This window comes from Salmo salar, chromosome 11 (assembly GCF_965601325.2).
Source record: "Salmo salar chromosome 11, fSalSal1, whole genome shotgun sequence".
In the NCBI taxonomy this organism is placed as follows: Eukaryota; Metazoa; Chordata; class Actinopteri; order Salmoniformes; family Salmonidae; genus Salmo; species Salmo salar.
In genome coordinates, this window is record NC_138301.1 from 117918101 (window position 1) to 117931818 (window position 13718).

The window sequence follows — 13718 nt, forward strand, 5'->3', positions numbered from 1 at the left end:
TGCTGGCTTGGAGGGCGAAGTGTGCAACGATTATTCTTTGTCTTCTAACCTTTTATTTTACAAGAATGAATTCAAGGCTTAAATGTGTAAGTTGATCTCTGGTATCGCTATAACTTTGCGATACAATGAAACACTTGTTAATAAATTTGGTTTCCCGAGGAACCGAAATGAATTTTGTGGGCTTCCGTTCTGACGTCAGAACATTGGACGAACCCACGTGGTTAACAAAAAACACCATGGCGGCTGGATTCAAGTAAGTTTGCATTTTTACATTCATCAAATGGTCTCTATGAACGGTCTGAGATTCTTACATGTCTCTGAAATGATAAGACTACCCAAACTACCCAAGGAACAGTGGTTTGTTCGACACGCAGGCTAATCGTGTAATAGCTGTTTAGGCTAACCAGTAACGGTTTCCCAAACCGACAGACCTTACAGGCTACTGGCACTACTAACGTTAGCTAGCTAGTCACTTAGAAGAAGTCAGTTATTCTAGTTAACCAACTAATTGAATCTCTGTCCCCAGAACTGCTGAGCCCTTGGAATACCACCGGAGTTTTTTGGTTAGTAGTCCAGTTTTACACCACAGGAGGTTGGTGGGGCCTTAATTGGGGAGGACGGGCTCGTGGTAATGGCTGGAGTGGAATGGTATCAAATACACCTAACACATGGTTTCCAGGTGTTTGATGCCAATTCCATTTGTTCCATTCCAGACATTATTATGAGCCGTCCTCCCCTCAACAGCCTCCTCTGTCTTACGCATGACTTTCCCACTTTGTAAATGTAAGACTAGTTATGTGGACTTGATACTGACTGCTAGGATGTGATTCCCTGAACAAACCATGATGGTAATGGTGAACTGTTAGAATATGATTCCCTTAACAAACCATGATAGTAATGGTGAACTGTTAGAATGTGATTCCTTGAACAAACCATGATAGTAATAGTGAACTGTTAGAATATGATTCCCTTAACCATGATAGTAATAGTGAACTGTTAGAATATGATTCCCTGAACAAACCATGATGGTAATGGTGAACTGTTAGAATATGATTCCTTGAACAAACCATGATGGTAATGGTGAACTGTTAGAATATGATTCCCTGAACAAACCATGATGGTAATAGTGAACTGTTAGAATATGATTCCTTGAACAAACCATGATAGTAATAGTGAACTGTTAGAATATGATTCCCTTAACAAACCATGATAGTAATGGTGAACTGTTACAATATGATTCCTTGAACAAACCATGATGGCAATAGTGAACTGTTAGAATATGATTCCCTTAACAAACCATGATGGTAATAGTGAACTGTTAGAATATGATTCCTTGAACAAACCATGATAGTAATAGTGAACTGTTAGAATATGATTCCCTTAACAAACCATGATAGTAATGGTGAACTGTTACAATATGATTCCTTGAACAAACCATGATGGCAATAGTGAACTGTTAGAATATGATTCCCTTAACAAACCATGATAGTAATGGTGAACTGTTAGAATATGATTCCCTTAACAAACCATGATGGCAATGGTGAACTGTTCTCTGCAGAAAGAGAACTGCCGTCCTGATGGAAGAGAGCTGGGTGAATTCAGAACCACTACATTGAATATAGGTGAGAACAACTGAACTGTGATCAGTTCTACCCCCCCATGTGTCTCTCTCTGTCATATCCTCTTCCATCTCCCCCATGTCTGTCTCTCTCTGTCATATCCTCTTCCATCTCCCCCATGTCTGTCTCTCTGTCATATCCTCTTCCATCTCCCCCATGTCTCTCTCCGTCATATCCTCTTCCATCTCCCCCATGTCTGTCTCTCTCTGTCATATCCTCTTCCATCTCCCCCATGTCTCTCTCCGTCATATCCTCTTCCATCTCCCCATGTCTCTCTCTCTCTCTCATCCTCTTCCATCTCCCCCATGTCTGTCTCTCTCTCTCATCCTCTTCCATCTCCCCCATGTCTGTCTCTCTCTCTCATCCTCTTCCATCTCCCCCATGTCTCTCTCTCTCTCTCATCCTCTTCCATCTCCCCCATGTCTGTCTCTCTCTCTCATCCTCTTCCATCTCCCCCATGTCTCTCTCTCTCTCTCATCCTCTTCCATCTCCCCCATGTGTCTCTCTCTCTCTCATCCTCTTCCATCTCCCCCATGTCTGTCTCTCTCTCTCATCCTCTTCCATCTCCCCCATGTCTGTCTCTCTCTCTCATCCTCTTCCATCTCCCCCATGTCTGTCTCTCTCTCTCATCCTCTTCCATCTCCCCATGTCTGTCTCTCTGTCATATCCTCTTCCATCTCCCCCATGTCTGTCTCTCTCTGTCATATCCTCTTCCATCTCCCCCATGTCTGTCTCTCTCTGTCATATCCTCTTCCATCTCCCCCATGTCTGTCTCTCTGTCATATCCTCTTCCATCTCCCCCATGTCTGTCTCTCTGTCATATCCTCTTCCATCTCCCCCATGTCTCTCTCTGTCATATCCTCTTCCATCTCCCCCATGTCTGTCTCTCTCTGTCATATCCTCTTCCATCTCCCCCATGTCTGTCTCTCCGTCATATCCTCTTCCATCTCCCCCATGTCTGTCTCTCTGTCATATCCTCTTCCATCTCCCCCATGTCTCTCTCTGTCATATCCTCTTCCATCTCCCCCATGTCTCTCTCTGTCATATCCTCTTCCATCTCCCCCATGTCTGTCTCTCTCTGTCATATCCTCTTCCATCTCCCCCATGTCTGTCTCTCTCTGTCATATCCTCTTCCATCTCCCCCATGTCTGTCTCTCTCTGTCATATCCTCTTCCATCTCCCCCATGTCTCTCTCCGTCATATCCTCTTCCATCTCCCCCATGTCTCTCTCTCTCTCTCTCTCATCCTCTTCCATCTCCCCCATGTCTCTCTCTCATCCTCTTCCATCTCCCCCATGTCTGTCTCTCTCTCTCTCTCATCCTCTTCTGTCTCTCTCTCTCTCTCTCTCATCCTCTTCCATCTCCCCCATGTCTGTCTCTCTCTCTCATCCTCTTCCATCTCCCCCATGTCTGTCTCTCTCTCTCCCCCATGTGTCTCTCTCTCTCCCTCATCCTGTTCCATCTTCTCTCCAGGTTCTATATCCACAGCAGACGGCTCAGCCCTGGTAAAGATTGGAAACACCACAGTCATGTGTGGCATCAAAGGGGTGAATAGTAAACCTCTCCTCAAGTAAACCTCTAAAGCAGGACTTTGGTGAGCCTCACAGCCCAACTCATTCCCCGTTGTATTTTATCCACAGGAACTGGCAAACCCACCAGTGGATGCACCCAATAAAGGTTACATTGGTAAGTGGAAAAACTAATAAGTGGAAGAGTTACCTTTTGGAATTTCTTTATAGCATTTCTACCAAGATCTAGAGCAAAAAACATGACTAGTTAATGTTTCAACAACTTTACATTCCCTTGCTGAGTAGCATGTGTGTGTACATACTGTATGTATCTGTTTGTGTATTTGACCTGTGTGTGTGTGTGTGTGTGTGTACATACTGTATGTATCTGTGTATTTGACCTGTGTGTGTGTATATACTGTATGTATACGTCTGTGTGTGTTTGTGTATTTGACCTGTCTCTCTCTCTCAGTACCCAATGTAGACCTGCCTCCTCTGTGTTCATCACGGTTCCGTCCTGGACCACCTGGGGAACGGGCTCAGGCCGCCAGCCAGTTCATCGCTGATGTCATAGAGAGGTAACACAGTGTATATTTAAAGGTCCAGCGCAGTCAAAAACATGATTTTCCTGTTTTTATATACACTGAGTGTACAAAATATTAAGAACACCTTCCTAATATTGAGTTGCACTCTCCCCTTTTGCCCTCAGAACAGCCTCAATTCGTCAGGGCATGAAACTCGCCCTACAAGGTGTCGAAAGTGTTCCACTGGGATGCTGGCCCATGTTGACTCCAATGCTTCTCACAGTTGTGTCAAGTTGGCTGGATGTCCTTTGAGTGGTGGACAATTCTTGATACACATGGGAAACTGTTGAGTGTGAAAAACCCAACAGCGTTGCAGTTCTTGACTCAAACCTGTGCGCCTGGCACCTACTACCATACCCCGTTTAAAGGCACTTAAATCTTTTGTCTTATCCATTCACCCTCTGAATGGCACACATACATAATCTATGTCTCAATTGTTTCAAGGCTTAAAAATCCTTCTTTAACCTGTCTCCTCCCCTTCATCTACACTGACTGAAGTGGATTTAACACGTGACATCAATAAGGGTTCAGCGCCCTGGTTCACCTGCTAAGTCTGTCATGGAAAGAGCAGGTGTTCCTAATGTTTTGTCCACTCCGTGTATAGCTCCACACTATAAGGTTGAATAATACTGTGAAAAGGATGACCATACCTTTTTTAGTGTAAGAGCTGTTTGACAAGCCTTAAAACGGTTACTGGCATTTCAAATGTCGTTTATTACGTGGATGTTTTTAACATCATTTTTCCTCGCAGCTCTGCCGTCATCCAGAAAGAGGACTTATGCATTGTGAAAGGAAAGGTAGTTATGTTTAATAACTTCACCATGTGACACACTGAGAGCACTGTTACACACTGTTTTACTTTCACAGCTTAATGCATATAGTCTACCAGGGTTGGGGGTCAATTCCATTGCAATTCAGAAAGTAAACCACATTCCAAATGTACCTCGTTGAAAAGCATTGTAGAGAATTGATTGGAATTGAACTTGACCTCAGCGACCTCAGATTGCCTGTTACTGATTCTAGTTCTCAGCTGTGACTCTGATACTTGGCTCTGCTGCTCCCCAGCTGTGCTGGGTCCTGTACTGTGACATCATGTGTCTGGACTTCGATGGAAACTTGTTGGACGCCTGTCTCATCGCCCTGCTGGCTGCTCTTAAGAACGGTGAGACCTGGGGTCTATTCATTAGTCAGATTGCGTTGCAAAACATTTTTCAACAGAAAATGTTTCGCAACGAGAGAAAAAAACCAAGCATTTCCAACAGACAAAACATTTTGTGACGTAATCCGACTAACGTTTTCACCGTGCTGTTGTCGTGTACATGACTGTGGCTCAGGATTTCTGGTGGTAACCCAAAACCAGTGTCAGGAGGATTTTCGTCTTGGTCTGGCAGTCAAGACTCTCTGGTTTCTCCCCCCCCGTTGGAGACCCAGGTTCAGATCCTGTCTGTGACACTGTGTCACTTCCTGTCTTAGAGTATCCTGTCTGATCGTATTGACCTTATGGCTGTACCGTAATTTCCGGACTATTAAGCGCACCTGAATATAAGCCACACCCACTCAATTAAAAAAAATATATATTATTTTGAACATAAATAAGCCGCACATGTCTATAAGCCGCAGGTGCCTACCGGTACATTGAAACAAATTAACTTTACACAGGCTTTAACGAAACACGGCTTGTAATAAAAATAATTAGGCTTTAACGAAACACGGCTTGTAACAAAAATAAATAGGCTTTAACGAAGCACGGCTTGTAACAAAAAATAAAAAATTAGCAGTAAGCTTTAGTTGTCTTTTGCACTGAGTCAATTCCTCACGCTGCTGTTTCCAACGTCTTATCGACTCATTAAGACCAAGCTCCCGTGCAGCAGCTCTATTTCCTTTTCCAACAGCCAGATCAATCGCCTTCAACTTGAGAGCTGCATCATATGCATTTCTCCGTGTCTTTGCCATGATGAGGGTGACAAAATGACTACCGTAATCAGAATGATGGGAAGTTTGAGAGCGCTCGATTTAATCTAAACAGTAAACAAAAAAGTTGTTTGACCTTAACCCGTTCGGCAATTTCATTGGTCTAATGAGAGCTTCATGCCGCCAGAATACTGAGCACATCATAGAATGTGTTTATTTTTTTTTTGAGAAAAAAAATGTTGAAAGCGGGAAAAATCCATATATTAGCCGTGTCATTGTTTAAGCCGCGAGGTTAAACGCCTGGGGAAAAAAGTTGCGGTTTATAGTCCGGAATTTACGGTACATCATTTTCTTAGTATGACCTTAGGGAAAATGAGGAATTCGGTGTTTTGGTGTTTTGCTATAATATATAATGTTATTGTCCCTGGTTTCACTCAGCACGTCTCCCAGAGGTGACAGTCAACAAAGAGACAGAGGCTCCTGAGGTGAACCTGGAGAGCAGGAGAAGTCTGAACATCCACAAACACCCCGTAGGAGCCTCTTTCATCGTGTTTGACGAGTGAGTGTCTTTCATTCACCATCACTCAGGACCGTTTCCTGTTTTTATTTCACGCCCAGAAAGGAGATTTTCAGCTTCATTTTTAAACTATGTGAATTATAATGATTTACTATGGACTTATTGTGATGCGAGTTATCGTAGATGTGTATTATATCAGTGGTCACCAACATTTTCTGAGTCAAGATCACTTTCACAGTAAAAAAAAAAACATCCGAGATCTGCTGCTACAATTTTTTTTTTTTTTTTATGACTTAAAAAATATACCATTAACCGTGCAGTAGGTCTAATACATTATCACAGCATATTGGCTATATGCCTGGCCTGATGCATTATCACAGCATATTGGCTATATGCCTGGCCTGATACATTATCACAGCATATTGACTATATGCCTGGCCTGATACATTATCACAGCATATTGGCTATATGCCTGGCCTGATACAGTATCACAGCATATTGGCTATATGCCTGGCCTGATACATTATCACAGCATATTGACTATATGCCTGGCCTGATACATTATCACAGCATATTGACTATATGCCTGGCCTGATACATTATCACAGCATATTGGCTATATGCCTGGCCTGATACATTATCACAGCATATTGGCTATGTGCCTGGCCTGATGCATTATCACAGCATATTGGCTATGTGCCTGGCCTGATATATTATCACAGCATATTGACTATATGCCTGGCCTGATGCATTATCACAGCATATTGACTATATGCCTGGCCTGATGCATTATCACAGCATATTGACTATATGCCTGGCCTGATGCATTATCACAGCATATTGACTATATGCCTGGCCTGATGCATTATCACAGCATATTGACTATATGCCTGGCCTGATGCATTATCACAGCATATTGACTATATGCCTGGCCTGATGCATTATCACAGCATATTGACTATATGCCTGGCCTGATGCATTATCACAGCATATTGACTATATGCCTGGCCTGATGCATTATCACAGCATATTGACTATATGCCTGGCCTGATGCATTATCACAGCATATTGACTATATGCCTGGCCTGATGCATTATCACAGCATATTGACTATATGCCTGGCCTGATGCATTATCACAGCATATTGGCTATATGCCTGGCCTGATGCATTATCACAGCATATTGGCTATATGCCTGGCCTGATGCATTATCACAGCATATTCTATTTCAAAACTGGAGCTTTGATGACGAACTAGATCAGTTGGTGTAGCACTTGCGAGGCACACCTGAGCATAAATATAAATATTTTTCAAATAATGAGCTATTTTATTTTACTGGACTGATAGTACCTGCATCAGATGATCATGGTGCTTTCAAGACAACTTGAAAAACAACAAGGTCAAACCGTACGTCAGTGGTCTTTAGGTCGGAAAGTCGGAGATCTGTAAAGATGGCAGATTTTTACGACTGAGTTGGATAACCGTTCAAAACGAGATTTCCCAGTTGGATATCGTTTCTTTCCCCCCCGAGTTCCCAGTTGTCTTGAACATACTGAAGTCGGAAGTCTTAGAGTTCCCAGGTGTTTTGAACATGGCATTAGTCTCAGGTGAAGGAGGAGAGCAGCAGAGGGTCTGTCTCTCACGGTACCTGCCTTCTCTCTCTTTCCTTTCCTCTGGTGAGACTGACCAGAGAGAGGGGACACAGTCTTCCACCTGATGGAGAAACTCAAGTCACACTGCATCTACCTCAGGCACAAATTACTGTTGTTCCTATGACCAGAGAAAGTGAAATACTCCTCAATATTAAAATAAACACAACGAGATGCTAATAATAACAAAACCGCAGGGCTATCGATACAGGGCTTCTGAACCAAGTGTAACTACCGCCAACAGGGCTTCTGAACCAAGTGTAACTACCGCCAACAGGGCTTCTGAATCAAGTGTAACTACTGCCAACAGGGCTTCTGAACCAAGTGTAACTACTGCCAACAGGGCTTCTGAATCAAGTGTAACTACTGCCAACAGGGCTTCTGAACCAAGTGTAACTACTGCCAACAGGGCTTCTGAATCAAGTGTAACTACTGCCAACAGGGCTTCTGAACCAAGTGTAACTACTGCCAACAGGGCTTCTGAATCAAGTGTAACTACTGCCAACAGGGCTTCTGAACCAAGTGTAACTACTGCCAACAGGGCTTCTGAACCAAGTGTAACTACTGCCAACAGGGCAACACAAAGCCAACAAAAAGAAGCGCAAGTCTTTATCGTTGGCTTTTCTGCAGAAAAGTTTGGTGATCGACTAGTAATGCCTTGGAAGATGGATCAGGTGATTGTGATCGACTGGTTGGTGACCACTGTGTTGTCTGTCCTGTGTAGCTCTATAATGATTGTCGACCCCACCGCTGAGGAAGAGAGCCTGTCTACAGCCACAATCACAGTGGTAACAGACGAGGAAGAGCGACTCTGCGCCCTCCACAAGCCAGGTCAGAGAACCAGACTGTCTAGTCCCCTAACCGCTCCTATAGACGCTGCCTGGTCCCCTAACCCGCCTGTCAATCTCTAGCTTTTTCCCTAGTCATCACTGCTCAGTACTAAATCTACCACTACCTTGCCACTACCCAGACCCAAATCATCTGATGTTGTCCCCACAGTGACTGCATGTACATATCCCAACCAGAGGCCATAGATTACAGGAAACATCCTCACTGAGCTGAAGGCTAGAGGTGCCGCTTTCAAGGAGCGAGACACTAATCCGGACGCTTATAAGAAATCCCGCCCTCGGACGAACCATCACAGGTAAAACGTCAATACAGGACTAAGATTGAATCCTACTACACTGGTTCTGACACTCGTTGGATGTGGCAGGGCTTGCAAACTATTACCAATTACAAAGGGAAAACCAGCCACGAGCTGCCCAGGGACGCAACCCTACCAGACGAGCTAAATGTCCTCTATGCTCGCTTCGAGGCAAGCAACACTGAAACATGCATGAGAGCACCAGCTTTTCCAGACGACTGTATGATCACGCTCTCCGTAGCCAATGTGAGTAAGACCTTTAAACAGGTCAACATCCACAGACCGATTACCAGGACGTGTACTCAGAGCATGAGCTGACCAACTGGCAAGTGTCTTCACTGACATTTTCAAACCTCTCCCTGACTGAGTCTGTAATACCTCATAGTCCCTGTGCCCAAGAACACCAAGGTATTCTGCCTAAATGAGAAAAGGGAAAGGGGGATACCTAGTCAGTTGTCCAACTGAAATGTGTCTTCCGCATTTAACTCAACCCCTCTGAATCAGAGAGGTGCGGGCGGGCCTGCCGTAATCGACATCCACATCTTCAGCGCCCGGGGAACAGTGGGTTAACTGCCTTGATCAAGGGCAGAACGACAGATTTTTACCTTGTCAGTTTCGGTTACTGGCCCAACGCTCTAACCACTAGGCTACCTGCTGGTTACTGGCCCAACGCTCTAACCACTAGGCTACCTGCTGGTTACTGGCCCAACGCTCTAACCACTAGGCTACCTGCTGGTTACTGGCCCAACGCTCTAACCACTAGGCTACCTGCTGGTTACTGGCCCAACGCTCTAACCACTAGGCTACCTGCTGGTTACTGGCCCAACGCTCTAACCACTAGGCTACCTGCTGGTTACTGGCCCAACGCTCTAACCACTAGGCTACCTGCTGGTTACTGGCCCAACGCTCTAACCAAATGACTACCGACCCGTAGCACTCACATTTGTAGCCATGAAATTCTTTAAAAGGCTGGTCATGGCTCACAACACCATCATCCCAGAAACCCTAGACCCACTACAATTCCAATACAGCCCCTACACATCCACAGATAACGCAATCTCTATTGCACTCCACACTGCCCTTTCCCACCTGGACAAAATAAACACCTACGTGAAAATGCTTTTCATTGACTACAGCTCAGCGTTCAACCCCATAGTGCCCTTAAAGCTCATCACTCAGCTAAGGATCCTGGGACTAAACACCTCCTTCTGCAACTGGATCCTGGACTTCCTGACGGGCCACCCCCAGGTGGTAAGGGTAGGTAGCAACACATCTGCCACGTTGATCCTTAACACCTGGGCCCCTCAGGGGTGTGTGCTTAGTCCCCTCCTGTACTCCCTGTTCACCCATAGACTGCGTGGCCAAGCACACTGCAACATCAAGTTTGCCGATGACACAATGGTGGTAGGGCTGATCACAGACAACGATGAGACAGCCTATAGGGAGGTCAGAGACCTGGCAGTGTGGTGCCAGGACAACAACCTCTCCCTCAACATGAGCAAGACAAAGGAACTGATCGTGGACTACAGGAAGAGGACTGAGCACGCCCCCGTTCACATTGATGGGGCTACAGTGGAGCAGGTTGAGAGCTTCAAGTTCCTCGGTGTCCACATCACCAACAAACTAACATGGTCCAAACACACCAAGACAGTCGTGAAGAGGGCACGACAAAGCTCATTCCCCCTCAGGAGACTGAAAAGATTTGTCATGGGTCCCCAGATCCTCAAAATGTTTTACAGCTGCACCATCGAGAGCACCCTGACTAGTTGCATCACCGCCTGGTATGGCAACTGCTCATCATCCGACCATAAGGCGCTACAGAGGGTAATGCTTACAGCCCAGTACATCACTGGGGCAAAGCTTTCTGCCATCCAATACCTCTATACCAGGCGGTGTCAGAGGAAGGCCCTAAAAATTGTCAAAGATTCCAGCCATCTAAGTCATAGACTGTTCTCTCTGCTACCGCACGGCAAGCGGTACCGGAGCGCCAAGTCTAGGACCAAAAGGCTCCTTAACAGCTTCTACCCCCAAGCCATAAGACTGCTGAACTGTTGATGAAATGGTGACCGGCTATTTTCATTGACCCCTTTTTTTTTTTCTTCGCTCCTGCTACTCTGTTATTATCTATGCATAGGTCACTTTAATAACCCTACCTACATGTACATATTACCTCAACTAACTGGTACCCCCTTTATATGGCTTCGCTACTGTTATTTAGTTATATTTTCTTAACTACACTGTTGTTTTTAAGGGCTTGTAAGTAAGCATTTAATGGTAAGTTCTACACCTGTTGTATTTGGCGAATAACATTTGAAATATTTATTGTTAGCCCCTCCCTAGTCTTCACTGCCCAGAACCAAATCCACTCTTCTCAACCCAGTCCCAAAACAAGCCTAAACCCCTTCCCCAATATACAGTGCATTCGGGGGTATTCAGACCACTTTACTTTTTCACATTTTTGTGTTTATAGCCTGATAAAAAATAAAAAAAATAATTATTAAGATTATCACTGTCCTAGACACAATACCCCATAATTTCAAAGTGGAATTATCTATTTAGGAATGTTTACAAATGAAAAGCTGAAATGTCTTAAATCAATAAGTTCAGGAGAGAAATATGCTTAATAAGTTGCATGGAGTCACTCTGTGTGCAATAATAATGTTTGTGATTTGACTACCTCATCGCTGTACCCCACATATACAATTACAGTATATGTAAGGTCCCTCTGTCGATCAGTGAATTACAAAGACCAGGGAGGTTTTCCAATGCCTCGCAAAGAAGGTCACCTATTGGAAGATGGGTAAAAAAAAAAAGCAGACATTGAATATCCCTTTGAGTAGGGTGAAGTTATTAATTACACTTCAGATGGTGTATCAATACTCCTGGTCAACACAAAGATACAGGTGTCCTTCCTAACTCAGTTGCCGGAGAGGGATTTCACCAATGGTGAATTTAAAAAGAAGTTTGTTTTCTCCTATCACAGCCATTAAACTGAGGAAGAATAAAAATGATTGCAACAAGGCACTAAAGTAAAACTGCGACAATACTAACCATTATGTTTGGGGCAAGCCAACACATCACTGAGAATCACTCTTCATGGTGGTAGCTGCATCATGTTATGGGTATGCTTGTCATCGACAAGGACTAGGGAGTTTTTTTTGGGGGGGGGGATAAAAAGAAACAGAATGGAGCTAAGCACAGGCAAAATCCTAGAGGAAAACCTGGTTGTCTGCTTTCCAACAGACACTGTGAGAGAGATTCACCTTTCAGCAGGACAATAACCTACAACACAAGACCAAATATACACTGGAGTTACTAAGACATTGAATGTTCCCGAGTGGCCCAGTTACAGTTTTGAATTAAAATCAGCATAAATCCATCTCAAGACTTGAAAATGGCTGTCTAGTAATGACAAACAACTTGACAGAGCTTGAAAATAATATTGTGCAAAGCTCTTGGACTTACCCAGAAAGACTCACAGCTGTAATCACTGCCACAGGTGATTTTTTTTATTGACTTACGGGTGTGAATAAAATAAAGAATTCTGTATTTCATTTTCAAATTTGCAAAAAATGTCTAAAAACATTTTCACTTTATCATTATGGGATATTGTGTGTAGCTGTGTGAGGAAAGAAATGAGTTTCATCCATTTTGAATTCAGGCTGTAACAACAATGTGGAATAAGTCAAGGGGTGTGAATACTTTCTGATCTCTTAAAAATAACTCAAGTTCACGGGTCAGCTGTTGTCTGAACACTCTCCTCTGTTGCATCTTTTCCAGGTGGTACATCATTATCAGGTGAGAAGCTTCAGAATTGTATCAGCCGAGCCACGACGAGACATAAGGAGGTCCGCAAACTCATCGACAAAGTCATACAGAGCGCCAAGACACCGAAATAAACACACACACGTTTTTTCTCTAAAAGTTGTATTTTCCTGTCAATATATATATTTTCTTTATCACAATAAACTGCTGATAAAGACCATTTTAAAACATTCTGCCTCAGTATCCCAGAAATGTCACACACAAATATACACTTGTTCTTGACTGCCCAGCCGTCCCCACTAGTACAAGAAAATGCCGTATGAAAAACGCACTTGCATGCCGGGAAAACAAGTACTCTGTTGTGTTCAGCGTCATGATCATCCAATCAGAGTCAAGATTATCTTCCCGCAGAGAGAGCTATTCTGTGACCGTAAATGGCACTCTATTTCCTACATAGTGCACTAGTTTTAACCAGAGCCTGATCAAAAGTAGTGCACTATGAAGGGAATAATGTACTATTTTCAGATGCACCCAAAACCATTGGAGAATCAGGCACGGTCGTTCACGAGGAGTCTTCGGAGTTGTGCCGTGCAGTCAGTGTCCGTCCATGAGTTTGGCTCTGTTTGAGTCACCATAGAGGACACAGTGGCATGATACGGGGACATGACAGGACAGCAGTAGGGTAGGAAACCCCTCCCACTAAACAAAAGAACCCATCTTCATTTTCTAACACATTTCAAAAATAGGTTCTTTTAAAAACGGCAGGTTCTGTTTCTAAAAAAAACAAAAAACCGTTCTATGGTCGTCGGGACAACCCGGTTCAGGCTCACACGCCCGGCCATACCAACCAAAATCATTATTGGTAACACTTTTACTTGACACCCAGTGTCATAACACTGTCATGACCCATATATTTACACCTGTTGTGACATATTGCATTATGTTATGGCTGGCTATGACCCCTGCATAAATGTCAAAACCCACACTAAATAAAAAAATAATAATTCCCAGGCCAAGTTTATT

The 13718-nt window shown here is 43.9% G+C and overlaps 1 protein-coding gene across 2 annotated transcripts; it reads left to right on the plus strand.

Moving 5' to 3' along the window:
• The first annotated feature begins 30 nt into the window (after positions 1-30).
• exosc8 (exosome component 8) lies at positions 31-12915 on the plus strand. Of its 2 annotated transcripts, XR_006757725.2 has the most exons (12): positions 31-253; positions 527-563; positions 1559-1622; positions 3092-3165; positions 3259-3304; positions 3599-3704; positions 4462-4507; positions 4776-4872; positions 6060-6180; positions 8511-8617; positions 8786-8930; positions 12711-12915. XR_006757725.2 is itself a non-coding variant. In XM_045690213.2 (11 exons), the coding sequence occupies exons 1-11, from the start codon at positions 126-128 to the stop codon at positions 12827-12829; spliced, it is 945 nt and encodes a 314-aa protein (XP_045546169.1). In that variant the 5' UTR covers positions 31-125; the 3' UTR covers positions 12830-12915. The 2 variants fall into 2 exon arrangements, 1 of the variants encoding a protein (XP_045546169.1); XM_045690213.2 differs by lacking the exon at positions 8786-8930.
• The last annotated feature ends 803 nt before the right edge of the window (positions 12916-13718 follow it).

Bases quoted from the DNA above. Each gene is read 5' to 3' on its own strand.
- exosc8 (XM_045690213.2), top strand. From the start codon at position 126: ATGAAACACTTGTTAATAAATTTGGTTTCCCGAGGAACCGAAATGAAT. The intron at 564-1,558 runs GTTAGTAGTCCA...TGTTCTCTGCAG, and splicing joins AATACCACCGGAGTTTTTTG to AAAGAGAACTGCCGTCCTGA. The intron at 3,166-3,258 runs GTGAATAGTAAA...TTTTATCCACAG, and splicing joins TCATGTGTGGCATCAAAGGG to GAACTGGCAAACCCACCAGT.